Raw genomic sequence first — 20639 nt, 5'->3', positions numbered from 1 at the left:
AAAACTTTTAAACACATACACATTTATTTTTTTCCTTTGCTATCTCTCCACTGAAAAGGCCTACAAACCGTAATTAACCCACTAGCAATAAGTATCATTGACAACCAGACTGTTCTTGAAGTATTATTTCCCACCAAAAGAAATGACCGATTCCAGGTCTAGTGTGGGAAAAGAGGGGAGTGCAGGTCATCTTATCCCACCAGATAGAAATGAAACTATGTAGAACAGCAGGGTCACCTCAAAATGACTAGAGGCCAGCTAGACAAGATCCCACTGGTTGAAGATGGGAAAATTTGAGCTTCATTAATAATACCAAAAATAAAGGATCACCTTTTTTATAGGATGATAGGGAACCAATTCAGTATCTTGAAAACTGGCAAAAAGAATCAAGGATTTATCCTAAATTTCCTATATCACACGGTAATCAGTATTTGAGAGAAAATGCCTCTTTATAAATATATTCCAACTAATAAATGAAATCAAAATTACAGAAATCAAAATTACAGAACTATAAAGTATATATAAAGTAACCTCTGATACAGAACATACTCCTATGGTCCTACCAAAGGGATCAAACCTGAGTCTGATCTAGCCTCTGAACTAGCTGCCATTTTGCAGGAAATAAAAAAGAAAGAGAAAGAGAAACATTAATGTCATCACAAGGATGCAATCAGTAAAATCCAGACTGCCTCAGATAAAATAAAGGGAAGGAGAGGAACTTGAATATTTAAAATATTTTAAAATATCTTTAAGATATTCCAAATATCAAAACATAAGCAACAACAAATGGTATCTGGTAATACAATTTTCAGTGATAAAATTAAAGAAAATCAAGGAAATAATTCCCATAAAATTCAAGGTAGTGATTTAAGGATAAAAAAGCAAAGTTTGACAGGGTTTATGATGGAGTTTCTAAGATGGCTGCCAAGGTTCTGTTTATTGATATCATGATATTCTTATAAATCATTAAGCTACATATTTATTAGTATTTTCTATAACTGTGTTTTACTTTACAATAAAAAGGTTTAGAAAATCAGAAACCCTAGTTTCTGGTCCTAGTTACTATCTGGAGGTTCTCACATACTTCATTTGAAAAATGTTGAAATGCTCTAAGATAATTTCAGACCTAATATAAGTAAAAGACCACCTGAGTAAATTAAAAGATCTCCACCATATGAAAGAGAATAACAAAACTATCCTTAACAAAAACAAACAAAAACAGCAAAATTATTTTTAACTCACTGATCAATGCAATACAGCTTTCCCAAAGGCTACCAAAAAAAAAAAAAAACTAGTTTAACAGCAATTGTATACAAGGAATAGACAAAACCTTCCCTGGTGGCTCTAGTGGTAAAGAACCTGCCTGCCAATACAGGAGGCATAAGAGATGTGGATTCAACCCCTGGGTGAGGAAGATCCCCTGGAAGAGGAAATGACAACCCACTCCAGTATTCGTGCCTGGACCACCCCATGGACAGAGGAGCCTGGCAGTCTATAGACCATGGGGTCGCAAAGAGTCAGACACAACTGCAGCAACTTAGCACACATGCATGCAGACAAAAAGATTGTCTGAATTTACTTTTGGACAATTTCATACCTCACAGAAACCCAGGGACAGAATACTGTACCAGTGAGGAAATGGTAGTGTATCAGGGAAGCACGAAATTGGGAAGGAATGCCTTCTGTACACAAGATGGTCAACCCACTTTTAAGCATGGATAGGATTTACTCTCTTTAGGAGTAAGTAAGAACTGAAAGTATGTCTATTAAGTATTAATACAAACCAAAATTAAGAGGAGTTTAAATTTATTGGCACCACTGAAACTTGAAAACCAGGTACACCCTCTCCCTCCTTGCTGGGCATCCTTTTCCAAAAAAAGACCAAGTTCTTCCATCTGTTATAGTAGATAACCTTCCCCTACTTTGATGATTTTTCACAAGAGGCCAAGTGTCAGAGAATTTCTTTGTAGTTACAGCATGCCTTTGAACATTCATTTTCACTTACACACAGGCAAACTAGCCCAGAACCCACAGTTGCTTAATAACGGCTTCATGAGTAAATGTTCACCATGCTCAGCCTTTCAATCCTATTAACTTCTAGTCTTTGGCTGAACTAAGGTTACATGAAGGCACCTAGTGACAAGGTTCACCCTGTCCAGTCCAGTAGTTCTCACCCTTGACTGTACTCTGGAATCACCAGGAGAGCATTACTAAACACTGATCCCTGGGTCCCACCTGACTTAATTGAAAATGACAGAACCCAGACATCAAGATTTTTAAAGCTCCCAAATGACTCTAATGGATATATCAAGGTTGAACACCACTGTTCCTCAAATAAAATTCTTTTCTATTCTTTATTATAGATTGTTTGTTATTTCCACTGACATACTTTTCCCTTTCATTCACTGAAAAACAATCATACATACACAGCATTTTTCTCAATTTTTCACTTATTCTTTAGAACCGTTCCTGCTTTCAGAAGGTCCATTCCATACAAATACCTGCTCTTCCCTTTCATCTACATCATAATCACAGGCCTCTTCTTTCTGGCACTTGCAAAGTTTTCACTCCTTTTGCAGTTATCAGACATAAGATTAATTATATTCATAAAATCTAAAAAGTAATCACAAACACAGCAAAATATCATAGATCAAACAACAACTCAATAAGCAAGATGAAAACAATCTCAGATGACCTCTAATGCCACAACTGTTTACCGGTAAAAGCACCACTGACCCTGTCAGGCTCTAAAATTCTAGTCAATTTTACCAATAACTAACAGTGTTTCTGTATCTGATGAATCTTTTTTAAAGTGCTATAATAAAAGAAAAAATGTCTTAACTAACAGTAAGATTTTAAAAAAACCAAAAATATACGATTCTAGTTTGAATCCAATATAATTTCTTCCTATTAAAAAAGAAAAGATCACCGTCACCTTTATATTCATCTCCTGCCTAAACAAAAACGCAATACGGTAACAACAGAGAATACAATATACCACTGGTGCTGCTCAGAACAACTCATAAGAAAGCTGGATGAATTTGAGCTGTTGAAAGATAATTTTAGTTGTACATAAATAAAACCTGCCCTGCTGCTAAGTCGTTTCAGTCGTGTCCAACTCTGTGCAACCCCATAGATGGCAGCCCACCAGGCTTCCCCATCCCTGGGATTCTCCAGGCAAGAACACTGGAGTGGGTTGCCATTTCCTTCTCCAGTGCATGAAAGTGAAAGGTGAAAGTGAAGTCGCTCAGTCGTGTCCGACTCTTCGAAACCCCATGGACTGCAGCCCACTAGGCTCCTCCGTCCGTGGAATATTCTAGGCAAAAGTACTGGAGAGGGGTGCCATTGCCTTCTCCAAAAACCTGCCCTATAAAGGCACAAATGAAAATGAAAATGCCAGATAGATTAGGAAATACTCTCAACAAGAAATTGGTCCATTGCTCTGAGGCTCTGAAATTTTCTCTCTTCAAGACCTGGAGACAAACAGGCAAAGTATCCCAAGAGCACTGATGATAAGTGTCTAACACCAAGTACCAGCACACCCTTAACCAAGCTTTTATGTTACAGGGGTGCTTTGATCAAATCCAAAACCTGAAATATAAGCCAGAAAAACCCATGCTAACTCTACCAAGAATGTGTAACTAATTATGATTCATCTAAGTTTCTATGTTTAAATAACCATAATGACAAAAAGTGAGGAAATAAAACAGAGACAACAACTTGATTGACCTATATCTGACTATGTTTCCAAAATTAACATATGAAACTGAACTCTAAAAAATAAAATGCATATTAAAAGGTATGAAAATACCATCACTGATATTAAATATTAACAAATCAAGTCTAAGATTTTCTACCTAGAGAAAAAGCACACATACAAATGAGCATACAACTAATATTTCCTCAAAGTGGTTCTTTCCTGGTCAAAATATGCCTAGAAGGCTGATAATGCAGAAAACCACGTCCTCCGTGTTTGAGAATACCACGTCCTACTGAGCTATAACAAGTGCTAATACCTTTCAAAAAGACTTTTGAACACTACATATACTCACCTATATACATACATACATGTATGTATATATATATACATATATGAAAGTCTATAATCCTACATTTAAGAACTCAATATACGCTCAGTCATTTCATCACACTTTTTGAAAAAATTTTGTTTGAGTCTTCTATGTATCTTTTAAAATTATGTTCTTAATAGTTGCCATTTATATTTCTTACTAAAGAAGACTAAAGAAGAAATAATATTTAAGAAAGAATTCAAAGAGTAAAGTTAAATGCCATCCAAACTTCTCTAACAGAGGAACACTTGAAGCCACTTGATTCCACTCGACCTGATAACCTAGGAAAGAAAAAAACTAGAAACAAAGTCAAAGGAAGCTAGTAAACTTCCAGGCGCATTTATAAAAGAGGGTTTATGCTTCATTCCTTGGATAAAGAAATCAAATAGGAAAAATCAAGACACAAACAGGGAATGAAGGATGGATGCTTTCATTAGGCACTTTAGAAATGTGAGATTGGGTCTTTTCATGAAGCCCACCTAAAATGAGCTTGTTACCTGTAGCAGGGACAGATTCCAAAGACATATGGATGGGAGGGCAGGGGGAGGGAGGCACGGGCTGGGGAGCCTGTAAAAACTTTTGATTCCAAGCTAGCACAATCCTCAGGAACTAGAAGTATACATTTTGAAGAAAGATCTTTAAAGCATTATATCTACAACCAAAAAAGACTATATGCTGACAGGTGTCTGGCTGTAGTCTGTATAGAAGTGAACTTGCCTGGACAGTGTCATCATCTCAGTATATAAAAATAAATTAGGGAAAAAGAAAAAGAAGATGAATGGTCCTTCTTAGAGACACAGTGGTTCTTAAAGACATAATAAAGGTGTTTCACTATATAGGGTAAAACACAATGTCTTTCCAAACCCTTCAAATGTCTCTCCCTCTCTCCCCTGAAACCCCACGTCCCCAGGGCACCAGACGCCCCTCCACCCTGTCCCTTCTCTCCAGACCCCCAATTTCCCCCTCATCCCCACACCAGATGCCCCTCTGCCCCATCCCTTCTCTCCAGACCCCCGATTCCCCCCTCTTCCCCACACCAGACGCCCCTCCGGCCCGTCCCTTCTCTCCTGGCCAGGATGACTCCTCTCCTCACTCCCTCTCACAGCTCTGACCGTCTTCTTCTTCCACAGGGTTTGCTTTCACTTTCTAAGATACAGGTTTTGGCCTCTCAGGTTGTCTCCATTTTGAATCACCACAAATTACCCTGAAAAAGCCTAAAAGTGGAACAGCAAATTCTTTCTTCTCAACAGATGGGAAAGAGATTTTTACTAATCCTCTGCAACAGGCTGGGCTTCCCAGTGGCTCAGCAGTAAAAAATCCATCTGCAACGCAGAAGACAAACAAACAGGAGATGCCAGTTCGATCCCCGAGTCAGGAAGATTCCATGGAGTAGGAAATGGCAAGTGATGTGTGCTCAGTCGTGTCCAACACTTTTTTTATATGTAAATTTATTTATTTTAATTACTCTTTGAGATTTATGGATTGTAGCCAACCAGGCTCCTCTGTCCATGGAATTTTCCAGGCAAGAGTACTGGAGCGGGTTGCCATTTCCTACACCAAGGGATCTTCCTGACCCAGGGATTGAACCCGCATCTCTTCCATCTCCTGTATTGGCAGGCGGATTCTTTACCACTAGTGCCACTGTCTTTTTGAAAGAAGTGTTCTCCAGTAATTCCCAGATGGTGCGAGTGGTAAAGAACTTTCCTGCCAATGAGGGAGACATAAGAGACATGGGTTCAATCCCTGAGTCAGGAAGATCCCTTGGAGAATATGGCAACCCACTCCAGTATTCTTGCTTGGAGAATCCCATGGACATAGGAGCCTGGAGGGCTACAGTCCATAGTGTTGCAAAGAGTTGGATATGACTGAAGCGACTAAGGATGCATGCATGCATTTTCCAATAGGTTTAGTCACTAAGTCATGTCCGACTCTTGTGACCCATGGACTGTAGCCTGCCAGGCTCCTCTGTCTATGGGATTCTCCAGGCAAGAATACTGGAGTAGGTTGCCATTTCCTTCTCCAATTTTCCAACAAACTTGCTGCTAATCATCTAAAGCAAGTCATTTACCAAGAAATGGCCACCAAGCCTTGCAGTGACTCCAAAGATCTTTTAGATACTTCTTTGGATAGCAAGGCGATCAGTCCTGGGTGTTCTTTGGAAGGAATGATGCTAAAGCTGAAATTCCAATACTTTGACCGCCTCATGAGAAGAGTTGACTCATTGGAAAAGACTCTGAAGCTGGGAGGGATTGGGGGCAGGAGGAAAAGGGGACGACAGAGGATGAGATGGCTGGATGGCATCACTGACTCGATGGACTTGAGTGTGAGTGAACTCCGGGAGGTGGTAATGGACAGGGAGGCCTGGTGTGCTGCAGTTCATGGGGCCGCAAGGAGTCGGACACGACTGAGCAACTGAACTGAACTGACTTGGTTAGAAAGAGAAATTTCCAGAGGGAATTAAAGAGACACTCCACATACCCAAAAGGACACCTGGATGGCCTACAGGATGTTTACAGCAGCAAAGCAAAACCCAGCTCCAGGCAGCTTAAATAACAGCAGACACCACCTCACGTCACAGCACAGTCTGGCACAGGCCTGCACCGAGGCAGAGCAGCAGCTCCAGGGCGTCAGTTGCCGAGCACCGCATACCCAGCCCAACCACGACCAGCAGGAAAGGCAGCCTGCCCACTCTGGTCCAGGGAGAGCATTCTCGGAAGCCTCACCAGAGCCAGCCATCAGACTGCACAGGCCAAAAGGCCCTAGGAAGTTAGAAACATGTGAGTATGGCATTTTTAGCTTCTAAATATGACATTTGCTTAGTACATTTTAATAATATTTCCTAACTGAAGAAATTCAGTTGTAGTATTCAGCCACCTAAACCAAAACTTGTAAGATCTTGAAAACAATCTAGTTTGATTGATGGCTTTTTTTAGTGTTCCCCTCCCCCCTATTTTAAAGTCAAGCTGATCTACTTCAGGGCTAATTTAAGGGTTAACATTGCTAAAGTGTTATCAAATCATCAATATACTGTCTTCCAAAAAAGAATATTAATGCTTACCCACAAAAGAGAATCTCAAAGCAGATTCTAAGGCTAAAATGGTAACATCTGACACAAACTTGCCACATTCTCCCTAGAACAACCTATCTATGAACTCATTGCCTTTCTCAGAGAAATTTTTTCAGTACTCATTAACCTAAATATACTGGCATAACAAAGTCCACATCCTATACTTAATGAATGTGTTTTTACTTCCACAGCAAAAGTAGATGACTGGTCAGCTTGAACTCTCTACAATGTTAACCATTTGCCAAATTATTCAGAACCCTTCTAGGAGAGTCATGACCCTTCACACACCAATTAAAAGCTTTACTCATACTTCAGATAGTTAATCTATTTCAATTCTGATAATCTAATTATCTAATTCGGGGAGTCCAAAATAATTAGAGGATTAAAGTTTAAAATCAGTGAATGTGAACTGAAACAGATCCACTGTGTAGAAGTTCAGAATGTTCTGTTCTATTAAAAAGTTTATCTGAAATCCCAGAATTAAACTGCACTACTATGCCAAGGTTTTCTAAACCAGTTCTAACTAATGTATTATCTCCTGTAATTATATTAAGTGAATTCATGCTTGTTGGATTTAAAATTCTCTAACAGGAGACTCTGGAGAAGGTAATGGCACCCCACTCCAGTACTCCTGCCCGGAAAATCCCATGGACAGAGCCTGGTAGGCTGCACTCCCTGGGGTCGCTAGGACTCGGACACGACTGAGCGACTTCACTTTCACTTTTCACTTTCATGCATTGGAGAAAGAAATGGCAACCCACTCCAGTGTTCTTGCCTGGAGAATCCCAGGGTCGGGGGAGCCTGGTGGGCTGCCATCTCTGGGGTAGCACAGGGTCGGACACGACTGAAGCAACTTAGCAGCAGCAAAAGCAGCAACAGGAGACTCTGCCCGATGACTCTACAGAAACCAGTTACACCATCCCCACTCCCCCTGCTTTCCCCCCACGTCACATTTGACCTCCCATGACATGCTTGTGTGTTTCTGTCATGTGTGTCCCATGTTGCTCCATACAACACAATGACACACTATTCTGGCGCTCAATCACTAGGCCCTTAAGTAGTGCCTTACGTACAGACACTTTATGTTTAGTGAATGTCTTAGAAATGCAGACTAATGAGAAACTTGTATTTTACTAAGATACATTTACTTATATTTTTAATTGTGTTTTGCAGTATAATGATTTCAACAGTAAGAATAATAAATCACAAAGAAAAATAAAAAGTAAACAACTGCTACTACAACCTCTGCTACCACAAGAGGCAACCAACCAGTTAAAAATCTGTTATGTTCTAATCACAGTTAATTTAATTCTGACAACAAGCATATGGTGAAGTTAGTATTAGCTCCATCTTATGTAGAAGGAGACTGAGGATCAAAAAGACAAAATTAGATGTCCAAGATCAAACAGAAGATAGTCAGTCTAAAACACAGTCTAAAGCCCCACTGCTAATTTCAGTGGCAGGATGCAGGGCCCATCTATAGAAAGAGCTGGGAAAAACACAGTACTCAGTGAATTCCACATCTGAACATCAGGCTGCCAAAAAATGAGACATGCTTAAAAATTAAACATCACTTGAGTCTTTCTTCCAAAAGAAATACCTGAGTCACTGACTGGCCTAAGTAGATAAATGGAGTCACAGTATAAATAACTCATATTCTTGTAAACTGGCCATAGGTTAAAGTATCCCGTGAAAACAACAGTGTGTTTAGTTATTTTTCTCCAGTTCAGTTCTATTTTATGTTCAGCCAAAAGCATTCTCTATTGTCTTTTTACTGAGCCTTGCTTCCTCATTAGCTTCCACTGTATATTTTTCATCCAATCCATTTAGTCACAATTCTATGACTGGTCAAGCTCATTTGTTGTTCCATGAAATAAATTCTATGTGCCAGTCGTGTTTCTCAGACATTTAGTCATTACTTCCACCCACATACTTCATGTTTCCCTAGAAAAGCAGCAGCCATGTGGAGACGTAAGGCTCCTCTCAGTGTCTACATTTACAATTTGTTACAAGCTAATTTTATCCACAGGGAAACTCACATTAAACATATGCCTCTAAGCCACGATTATGCATTCTGAGTTAGGTAGTTAGAGTCAAATCAGTCTCACTTTTCTAAAATACAAATATTATCCTAATTTATAAGTGACATGAGAGATCAATACCCATCTTAATTCACTAACAAGGAGAGATGACCTAAAGTGAGCAGATCAAGCAACCACAGTGTTTCTTAACACTGTGAATGGCTAAAAAATAAAAGTTTAAAAGCCACAAGGTAAGAAATACTTGTAAATTAAACAAACTTACTATAATACTTGTACCTTTAATTATACATTTAAAAGCTCTCTGACTACAGCTGCCCGCAAACTTAGGTGCTCCATTAGACACATGCATTGTTCGCTGTACTACGACATGTTTCAGCAGTATTTCTCAACTTGACAGCTTTACTTACTGTCTTGGAAGCAGTATTAATGTACTGCATCACCATTTCTTTTTTGATACTGAAGTCCTTTTCCCGCAATGGTGCCTTTTTATCTTCATTTAAATTCATATCTTCCTGGAAAACACAATTAAAAAGCCTTGTTTTAGAATCTAAGTAGAGCAGCAATTCTACATACACAATGAACAGAAAATCAATAATTTGTGACTAAAGCAGCAGTAATTGTTTTGGAATGATTTCCATGTAGCTCTGCCTGGAGGAAAAAAGAAAGAAAGAAACTTTGAGATACAGAGAAGAGTATTCTAGATCATTTCAGCAGGTAAAATACTTACCAGAAAAACTTAAAATTCACAACAGGCTAGTAAAATTACACTGACATCATTATAGATAATTAGACAGTTGAAGATTTCTGCCTCCCATAAATATATTAGGAGTCACAATTTATACATATTTGTGAAATATATATTATATAAAAATATATAAGCTTTTTTTTTTTACAACAGTTGCACCTAAAGCCATCTTGCACCATTCTGAAAGCACCGTTTCACATATCGTAAAAAGTAAAAAATAAGCCAATCCCTTTCCAGGTTCTGATAAGCTGCAAGCATATCAATTCAGTTCATTTCAGTTCAGTCACTCAGTTGTGTCTGACTCTTTGCGACCCCATGAATCGCAGCACGCCAGGCCTCCCTGTCCATCACCAACTCCCAGAGTTCACTCAGACTCACGTCCATCGAGTCAGTGATGCCATCCAGCCATCTCATCCTCTGTTGTCCCCTTCTCCTCCTGCCCCCAATCCCTCTCAGCATCAGAGTCTTTTCCAATGAGTCAACTCTTCGCATGAGGTGGACAAAGTACTGGAGTTTCAGCTTTAGCATCATTCCTTCCAAAGAAATCCCAGGGCTGATCGCCTTCAGAATGGACCAGTTGGATCTCCTTGCAGTCCAAGGGACTCTCAAGAGTCTTCTCCAACACCACAGTTAAAAGCATCAATTCTTCGGCGCTCAGCCTTCTTCACAGTCCAACTCTCACATCCATACATGACCACAGGAAAAACCATAGCCTTGACCAGACGGGCCTTTGTTGGCAAAGTAATGTCTCTGCTTTTGAATATGCTATCTAGGTTGGTCATAACTTTCCTTCCAAGGAGTAAGCGTCTTTTAATTTCATGGCTGCAGTCACCATCTGCAGTGATTTTGGAGCCCCCAAAAACAAAGTCTGACACTGTTTCCCCATCTGTTTCCCACATGTACCAAATACCTAATACTGATCCCAACAAAAGGCAAAGAATTTTACAGTTTGAACTGTCACTTCTTTACCCAGCAAAGAAATGAAGTGTTAAGTGCTCACTTGTGCCCAACTCTGCAGCCCTATGGACTGTAGCCTACCAGGCTCCTCTGTCCATGGAATTCTCCAGGGAAGAATACTGCAGTGGGTTGCCATTCCCTTCTCCAAAGGATCTTCCTGACTCAGTGATCAAACCCAGGTCTCCCACATTGCTGACAGATTATTTATTTACTGTTTGAGATATCCAGGAAACCTATCCCTATCAAAAACATACATTAATTAATTTATTGAATATTCTAAATCACATAAAAGTTGCTCTCATGAAAAGAGGTACCACCTAAAAACCTAACATTTCTTAACAGCACCATTCAAAATAAGGGTTTATGTAACCTAGATCCAGCTATAGGTCTAACTGTGACTAAAAAATACAAGTCATGAATATCCAGATAAAGATATGAAATGCAACCAGAATCTATCAATTAATCTGCTTAAGGAAAAGGTTATTCTGACAAAGGAAGGGAGGCTGAGGTAAGACAAAAGTGGCTGAAGGAAAGAGCAGTTCAAATGGACTTCCTTCTGATCTTAGCCTTGGGTCATTTGTGTGCAATGCTAAGACATTTGAATGTATATAAACTCCATATACACTCAGAACTGGGCCCATAAAAATCAGGGCTTTGGATCACCTAGGGAGGCTGAAAGCTAAATTTTTTTCTAAGTTTTATAAGGCTGCTACAATTCAGACGCTACAGTTTATGCCTTTAGCTGACTCAGGTTTTGGCTACCAAACCTCTGAAGCACTTAAAAGTCAAAATTCCCTTCATTTCACCTTGACATAAAATTTCAGATCTTAGAAGTTGTTGCATTTGAAATTCCAATAAAAGGTAGTAATTAGTAATGTCACTCTTGGCTGTTCAGGTTAGAAACATCCTATTATGTGAATAATTATTTATTTTCTTATTTTCTCTCTAAGCCAGTGATTTTCAACAGGCCTTAACACTACTTAGGAAGCGTTTTGGAAATGTCTCAGGGCATTTCAGTTGTCATGGTGACTGAGGTGATGCTACCAGTATTTACAGGGGAAAGGTATGCTAGACATCCTGCGACACATGGACTAGTCCTGCACAAGGAATTATCCTGTCTCCCACTGAGAGATGCACAAACAGAGAGGGAAAATCATAATTACCTAAGCCTAGACTCCAATTCCATAAAATTAGACATACAATGGAATTAATAGGTAAGTTGTTACCTATTTAATACTTTATATTATATATCTTTAATATATATTGAATTTTCCAAAAATCCAACTACTGTGTAAATTATAGTTCCAGTTTTCGTTTTAAGCTGCACCATCATTTGTGCTTCATTTCTGAAATTCAGGTATCCCAGAACAATACTGCTTATGATATCTGAATCAACAGAACAGAACAATACCTATATCAACCTACATTGTAGCTGTTGTATTCACAGTGGCATGAGGCAAAGATTCCAGGATGTGACTTTATTGCACCTTTTTGAGTAGTCAATGGCCAATTGTTTATATTATTCCCCGGTGGCTCTGCTACTAAAGAATCCTCCTGCTCAAGCAGGATACACAGGAGATGCAGGTTTGATACCTTGGTCAGGAAGATCCCCTGGAGAAGGAAATGGCAACGCACTCCAATATTGCATGGAAAATTCCATGGACAGAGGAGCCTGGCAGGCTACAGTTCATGGGGATCACAGAGTTGGATACAATTGAACACACATACACACACACACACACACACACAGGATTTCTTTGGAAGGAATGATGCTAAAGCTGAAACTCTAGTACTTTGGCCACCTCGTGCGAAGAGTTGTCTCATTGGAAAAGACTCTGACTGGGAGGAGGATTGGGGCAGGAGGAGAAGGGGACGACAGAGGATGAGATGGCTGGATGGCATCACTGACTCGATGGACGTGAGTCTGAGTGAACTCCGGGAGTTGGTGATGGACAGGGAGGCCTGGCGTGCTGCGATTCATGGGGTCGCAAAGAGTCGGACACCACTGAGCGACTGAACTGAACTAAACAGTAAAGTAATAAATTGATTTTTTAATTATGAGTGAAGACAGCTTATATGATCTATAAACAATATTTAAGGAAAAGTGGTGAGGAAGTTAAGAAACAATTGTTACAAAAGGTAGGACTGGGTACATAAGAACATGTGTTTTAAATTATTCACTATGTTTTTTAGTTTCCATCTAATGGCCAAACATGATACAGCCTCTTTAACCTGCAAATTAAAATACTTAATAGATACAGAAAACTAAAAAACAGAAAGCCCATTACTGTGACTGAAATCAAAACAAAATTGTAAGACGGAGACTTGTAAGAAAGAAAAGACCACTGCTTTCTTTCGTGAAATGCCTTTTCAAGATGACATGAGCTTATGCATAAACGTTGTACATGTGGACTTAAGGAAGAAACCCAGAACTGCCATAAATAAATTAAATTATATATATATTAAAAAGCAGCTGCATCTGGATTCTCACTTGAGCCTGCAATGCAGTGGGTAGTAGTAGTCCCTAGATGGAGAGACAAGCTTGACACCACCCGAGTCAGTCAGCCACTGTCTGCAGGAACACAGCTCCCTGAAGCCACGGCTCTGGATTAAGACGGCAGCTGTGAGCCACCAGGAGTCAACACGCACACCCACGTGTGCCTGTACCAGCCATGCAAAGGGGGTCTTAGAGGGGCAGCAACGGCATCCAGGACACCATTTGAGTACAACGTACTTAGTGTTATAGCAAGGTTACTTTCTAAGCAGAACTGAATAATACAGAGGGCCTCGAGTATGGCTGATACAAGCAACATAAACTTATGCATGTTTACCAATTCTTCCATTCAAGCATAGGTCAATCAATACGTCTACATATTGTATGGACAGAGAAGGACACCGTAGTTACGGATTTTATAAAAGCCCTAAAAAACAGTTTATTTCCAAATATGCAAACATTGATATATAATTCATTAAATACCTATAATAAATAAAATAATGAACAAATGATGCATAGAATACATAACTGTACAAGGTCTGAGGAATACTCTGAATGAGACTAATACTTCCATGGATATAAGATAAATATCGATTTCCTTAATTGGAAAAACCTTATCAGTTGGCTATTTAACAGAATATATCTCATTCAAAAATATTTTTTGAGCAGTCATCAATCAAAACTTCAGTTTTGATCAGTCTAAAGAGTAATTATCAGTTTTGTTGCTAAAGTACTACTAATGCCTTAGTAACATACATTATAAATTAATTCATTTATAGCACTACCTTCATATACATGTTTAAACACAACCTTTTTGCCTGGGGAAATTGGGAGTTGCAACACCAAAAAGTAATTTTCCTCTAGTTAATTACTTTCTAATTAAAAGCTACACCTAAATTGAATCACTGTGCTGTTTTACTATGTGAGTCTGACTAGCACTAGGGACAGATTTCAAAAATACAGGGAAGAAATACTGAAGGAAAAAATACTGAGGGGCATGATACAAAATAAGCAGGATTGTTGGAAAGTGTCAAGATCATCAGAGATGAAGAAGTACCACTGATGAGGAGACGAAAGAGACATGGCAAACCAAACACAAGATGGGATGCTGGGCTGGATCTCAGAAAAGGAAAAGCACTTCAGTGGGAAAACTGCCAACATCTAAATCAAGTCCGTGGTTTAGTAAGAACCAATGATGGTTGGTTAGAAACTAATTAATTAGAAACTAATTAATTTCTTAGTATTAATAACAGCACTAAAGTTATATAAGACGTTGGCATTCTAGGAAGTTGGGTGCAGGGTATAAAAGAATCCTCCATACCGTTTTTGCAACTCTTCTAAGATTATTTCAAAATAAAGTTCTTAAGAACTAAATTAAAATACTCATAAAAATTCTGCTATATAAAATAACTTGAAAAGAACAAGAAAAATTGAACATCCCACATTTTTTAAAAATACAGTAATTTGGGGGGAATTCCCTGGCAACCCAGGGGTTAGGACTGTGCACTCTCACTGCCAAGGGCTGGGCTTCAACCCCTGGTCAGGGAACTAAGATCCCACAAGCTGCACAGTGAGGCTAAAAACAAACAAAAAATATATATAGCAATTTTTTAAAAGTCCATTAAATGAAAGGAGTACATTTGTAGTGTATTTGGTTACAGTAAATACACACAAACTTGATAGAGGACAGGGAAGTAAAGGAACCACTATCGATAAATCTGAATCAGACACACGTTAACAGAAGTCCATTAGAAACCTAAAGGTCAGGTATCTTTTGGAATTTTCCAAAACACAAAGTTCAAGTTGTTCACATGTCCTCCCATACCCATTCCAAAGGTGCTCTGTGAACCACCCTTCTCACTCACTCTCCTAGCATCCCTTGCTACATCTTTTCACAAGGACCATGTTTCTAATCTTAAACAATGGTTAAATTCAAGCCAGGCACTGTGCTACAACACTCAGAAGCACCATTTGTTTAATACTCAGTAAAAACCCTTTAAGTTATGTACTGTCTCTTCTTTACTGATTAGAGAAGTGAGACGGAAGGAAGTTCTGTAAGCTGACCGTAAGCCTTGCAGCTCAGCTTTGTGCGTCCATTCTTATCTCCATATTATGTATCTCTACTATCTGCAGCCCCCTTCCTTTGGGGCTAAGGCCATCTCACACCCTTGGGAGCGGATTCCCCCTACTGCCCATGCTGTGACACCCCTCCTGCCTTCCCCACAACCAGCAACCCTCATTTCCACTTTCCTCACCCGTGGTCTTCATGACCACACCTGGGCCTTTTATCTAAAAACCGTCCTACCTCGAGTACCATCATCATGTCCAAGATCCTCCTCTCTGATCACAATCTTCCATCTTTTCACTTCTCCCACTTCCAAGCCACCTATTTCTCGACCTCAGTGAAACCTCAGTGTTATGACCTACTCCATTATCTCCCAAGCAGGCTAACTTTGTGATCTACTGTTCCTCTAACATTGATGGGAAATCACAGGAATCTCTCCTCACATTTCCTAAAGTACTTATTTCAAACTGGCCATTCGCCAGAAGCTACGAAACCATCATGTCTACCTATTATTTTCAGTAAGCACATTTTAATTTTCTCCAGGAAAAGGAACACACCATCAATTTCCTGTTTGCTCTATTACCAATTTATCTGCACACTCATTCTCCTGTACCAACTCCTGTATCGATTCAAAGATAATCCCACTCATTTATCCTCTGGATCCTCTTTCCTCTCCCCTCCTAAAAGGGCACTGCACATCAATTACCTTGCTTCCATCCCATTTCACTAAATTCTTCTAGCTTGTTGGGTCTCATTACATAAAGATGATAATCCCTAATGGGTTAAAAATTCAAAGAAAAAAGCCTCCCCTCAACCCTAGTTCTCCTTTATATATGCTTTTGTTTTTCCTCCATCACAGATAATTTTTAAAAGATTTTTTTTCTACACTTGCTGTGTCATTCACAATGCATATACTCTTTAGATATCTATCAAATGAGACATCAAAAAAACTCCCAAATAGAATTTGCTGAACTTCTTTGGGACAAACATGAAACGTAGGTAGTTTTCTGGGAGATGGAGCTGGAGCCAGAGCCAGAGATAATAATCAGAGTCTGAGACTAGAACAATGACGGAAACCAGGTCCAGCTCCAGAGGCAGGGTCTCCAGGCGGTGGTGCCAGCACTGGCCACGCTAAAAGTCTGTCACGTCTTCAGGGAGCACGAGCAGAACCACACGCAGCCACTCACCTAGATCAGCCTACGCCTACACAGCAGCCCCTGCTTGAGATGCGAATAAGGCTGAGATACCGCCAAGACAGAGGGGGTGACTCTGTGCGGTGCTGCATCCTCTTAGAGGAAAGAAGGGGCACACATTTTCCTAACCTGCACAAGAACACCAAATGGGGAGCTGTGGCCCTCACCTGGAAGCCAGGTCAATGACATGGAGTCAAGCCAGCAGCTTTTAAGATGCTCCAGAGAACTCTTCCTGTGTGTCAGATGGGGCTGGAAGTTCCCACAAACCAGGATAATTCAAGTTTGCTATTATCTTTACATACCTTGACTCCATCCTAGGCTGATAAAACACTGACACAAAATATATACCTCCCACATTTTCTTTGGCAAAACTGAGAAAGGGAAAAAGATGTAATCTTAATTATCACGCGCATACACGCAACTAGTGAGCACCGAGGAGTAATCAAGCAGAGAATGGCAAACAGAGAGTGGACACTTTTTCAACTGAACTACAAACATTAGACTATTTTCATTCATGAATGTGGATTTTACAGGACAGCATGCTCATTAAATTTACATACATCAAGTTGAGTGGGATAGTTAATGCCATGGAGAGAATAAATTTAAAATGATTGACTATTTGGAGAATTAAGCAAATATACAAGCAGCAAGTTGAAGATGGTCAGGTGCAAGGAAATTCACCCACAGTGGAAAAACACTACAGACAAGCAGAAGCATGACTAGAGTTATAAAATAGGTGCTAGAAAAACAGCACAACAGTGGATCAAAACATCCATATGGATGAATAAGCAAAATACTAAAATGTAAAAACCGGAAGCAGAGCAATACCAAAATCAAGCATTCTTACTAAGTCAACAGTTATCATCTGATTTCAATAGTGTTCAATGCTTTATTCCATGGGTTAAAGCCAAAATAATTGTTCTTGGTAGCAGTTTTGCTAAATTTTTTTCCAGTACAGCCACAAATTGGTTAAGCATTTTAAGAAGTCCACCCTGATCCCCTAATTACTTCTGAGACCTCAGAGCTCAACATACTATAAGCACAATTTTACCCATATTTCTTCTAGAAGTGTGATTCTATGCTTCCCCTCACTGGAATTCAGCTTCCCCATCACACAGTGTCAAAGGTCTTACCGATGCTTAGCCCTACTGAGCTGTGTTCTCACCACCAGGAACAGTGTAGTGCCAAATGCAAAATCGAAGGCTTCATGATCTCATTCCAGGTAATCACATACTCTCAAACAGTACACGATAACTGAATCTCACATAGCTCAGCAATTTAATAAACTCCATTCTTAGATTAAGCCTAAGTAAAATCAGGAAACCTGTAAAAGATAAGTACAACCAAAACCCTGGAACTTGGAATTAACTTTATATTACTACTTTATATTCAAGATGCCCATAAATGTGCTAAAGCTATAACACAGCTTTTCTTTCTTTGTCCATCACGTTTACTATGTCCTTAAATAAGTGTTAGTTGCTCAGTCGTGTCCAACTCTTTGCAACCCCATGGACCACAGCCTTCCAGGCTCCTCTGTCCATGGGATTCTTCAGGCAAGAATACTGGAGTGGGTTACATTTCCTTCTCCAGAAGATCTTCCCAACCCAGGGATCAAACCTGGGTCTCCAGCATTGTAGGCAGACTCTACCGTCTGAGCCACCAGGGAAGCTCATGTTCTTATATAAACCTTTATAATAATCCTTTCATTTTTATACAGAACTATGATTATGAAGTGGAGAAGGCAATGGCACCCCACTCCAGTACTCTTGCCTGGAAAATCCCATGGATGGAGGAGCCTGGTGGGCTGCAGTCCATGAGGTCTCTAAGAGTCGGACACGACTGAGTGACTTCACTTTCACTTTTTCACTTTCATGCATTGGAGAAGGAAATGGCAAACCACTCCAGTGTTCTTGCCTGGAGAATCCCAGGGGCAGGAGAGCCTGGTGGGCTGACGTCTATGGGGTCACGCAGAGTCGGACACGACTGAAGTGACTTAGCAGCATGATTATGAAGAGTCAGTTTTTTGGTTTCACCAATAGTGGGGTTAGATTCACTATTCTATTCTCAATGTCCTTACTCAATCCAATTAAAATTAATGGGAAATCAGATGGCTAGCTCAGTAACAGGACTGCAGCCAGAAAACAGCACTTATCCAGAGGTTGACAGTGAACTCATAAAATTCTTATTCAACCAAATATTCTAATTGGAGCTTGCACAAAGAGTTCAAACTATCTCCATTTGAAACCAAATTTCAATTTAATCTAAAGCCAGTATCAGAGACTAAACAAACACACAAGAAACTTAAGTATCATTTTTCACATACTATAAATTTCAGCAGAACAGACAAGAAATGAGAGTAACACTCAGCAAGCTGCTCAACTCTAATTTATTTTGGAATAATCTGGTTGGAACTGTTCAAGCTTATGCATAAGCACCTACAATCACAGCTGTTACATAGTCCAGCAGAAAAGAACAGTGCTACTTATAAAAGGGGTTTAACTCACTTATTTGCTCTCCACAAATGGCCAATTCTTCATAAATTACATAAAGGATAATAAAATGGTCATCTGACAAAACACAAAGGCCGACTTCCCTAGAGAAGAAAATCAGACTGAAAAAAAAAAACCTTCACCATTGGAAAAGGCTCTACTTACACACTTCCTAATTAGCGACAGCAGAATCTTAAACATTAGCATAACCTTTATCCTTTGAAAACTCCCCTTTCTAATCATTTGACTGGGTCAACAAACTCCCATCAGGCAAAATCCAATGCTCCTAAATCATTTATTTTCTCATTTATCTGGATCTAGAAGAAACAACGCAGCACTGACATCACTCCCCTGACAAACACAGCCCATGAATCAACTTGACAATCGCCTTACACTTCCACCCTCTCTTTCTCCTCCTCCTCCTTTTTGGATTATTATTTGGATTGCTTTTAAACAACCTTTCCCCAAATTTTTCAATTTCTACCTAAAGGAGAGGGAGAAACGTGACAACTAATAGATCAGAACAAAGCATTACCATAGGACCTCTCTCATTTTATCTCGCCAGCCCAAAATATACTTTTATAGTTTTTAAGAAATAAAAAAACCCACAATACAGAAAAAGTAGATTTGTAAAAACTGCTAATGCTTGAAATCAACAAAGTGCTAGTAGGAATCTACAGCAGCCAATAAGCACTTAGGGAACTAACACAAAGGAGTCCTCCTTGGCTTCTGTTCCTTCAGACTCCTGGTGGCCCTTAAGACACCACTTACACATCAAACACAACAGGGATTCATTCATTTGTCTGACTGAAGAAATAGCTAAGCATAAATCCTTAACACCAACTATGAAAAAGGAAAAGAAAAGATTAAAAAAGAAAAATTATCTTTAGCATGTGCCCAAAGAGTGACAACAATGAATACAGACAGTGAGATGAACTCTGCTCCCAGCAACCGTACCAAAAAGTATCAATTCGATTTCACTAGTTCACCTGAGCTCTTCTTTTTTTCCTCTGGACCCTACATTTCAAAGATATCTGAACTGACTACAAAGCTGAGAACACAAAGCTACTTCACTATTTAACTCTATATGTACTTATCTCTTCTTGCTTAGACATGGTATTCACCAGAGCAGAAGAAACAAAGCAACTCATTCAACAATTCATGCAGTATACTCGTGAAAGCATAAAGGGAACAAAGGGAAACAGTTCAATGTTCAAAGCCCATTAAAATACAGTTCTTATGAAAGTACTAGAAAACTGATCTAATGAAATAATGAATAAAAACAGTCACTCATTTGATCAGTAACGGATGATATACTCAACTCAAAGGATAAAAATTAGCAGAGCCATGCGTCTACCCTATCAGAAGAAGATTCTAGTGAAGGGCTGGCCAACTTTATTCACATAACTGAAATGGAAAATGAAGAAAAACAAAATTCTTTACTAAATACTTTAGGAACAGAGGGAAAAAAAACATATGAACTCTTTTCTGGGGTTTTCTACTCAGTGCAACAAAAG

The 20639-nt window shown here is 39.4% G+C and overlaps 1 protein-coding gene across 1 annotated transcript in view; it reads right to left on the bottom strand.

Annotated features, from left to right (window-relative positions):
* Positions 1 to 20639, bottom strand: part of DIAPH3 (diaphanous related formin 3) — a 561965-nt gene that overhangs the window by 476382 nt on the left and 64944 nt on the right. Inside the window, 1 exon segment of the mRNA XM_070380219.1 lies at positions 9587 to 9691. Within this exon segment, the coding sequence (XP_070236320.1) occupies positions 9587 to 9691 (105 nt within the window).

Source organism: Bos mutus, chromosome 12, assembly GCF_027580195.1.
Source record: "Bos mutus isolate GX-2022 chromosome 12, NWIPB_WYAK_1.1, whole genome shotgun sequence".
In the NCBI taxonomy this organism is placed as follows: Eukaryota; Metazoa; Chordata; class Mammalia; order Artiodactyla; family Bovidae; genus Bos; species Bos mutus.
The sequence above is the reverse complement of the archived record's forward strand: the minus strand, read 5'-3'. Positions and strand labels throughout refer to the sequence as shown.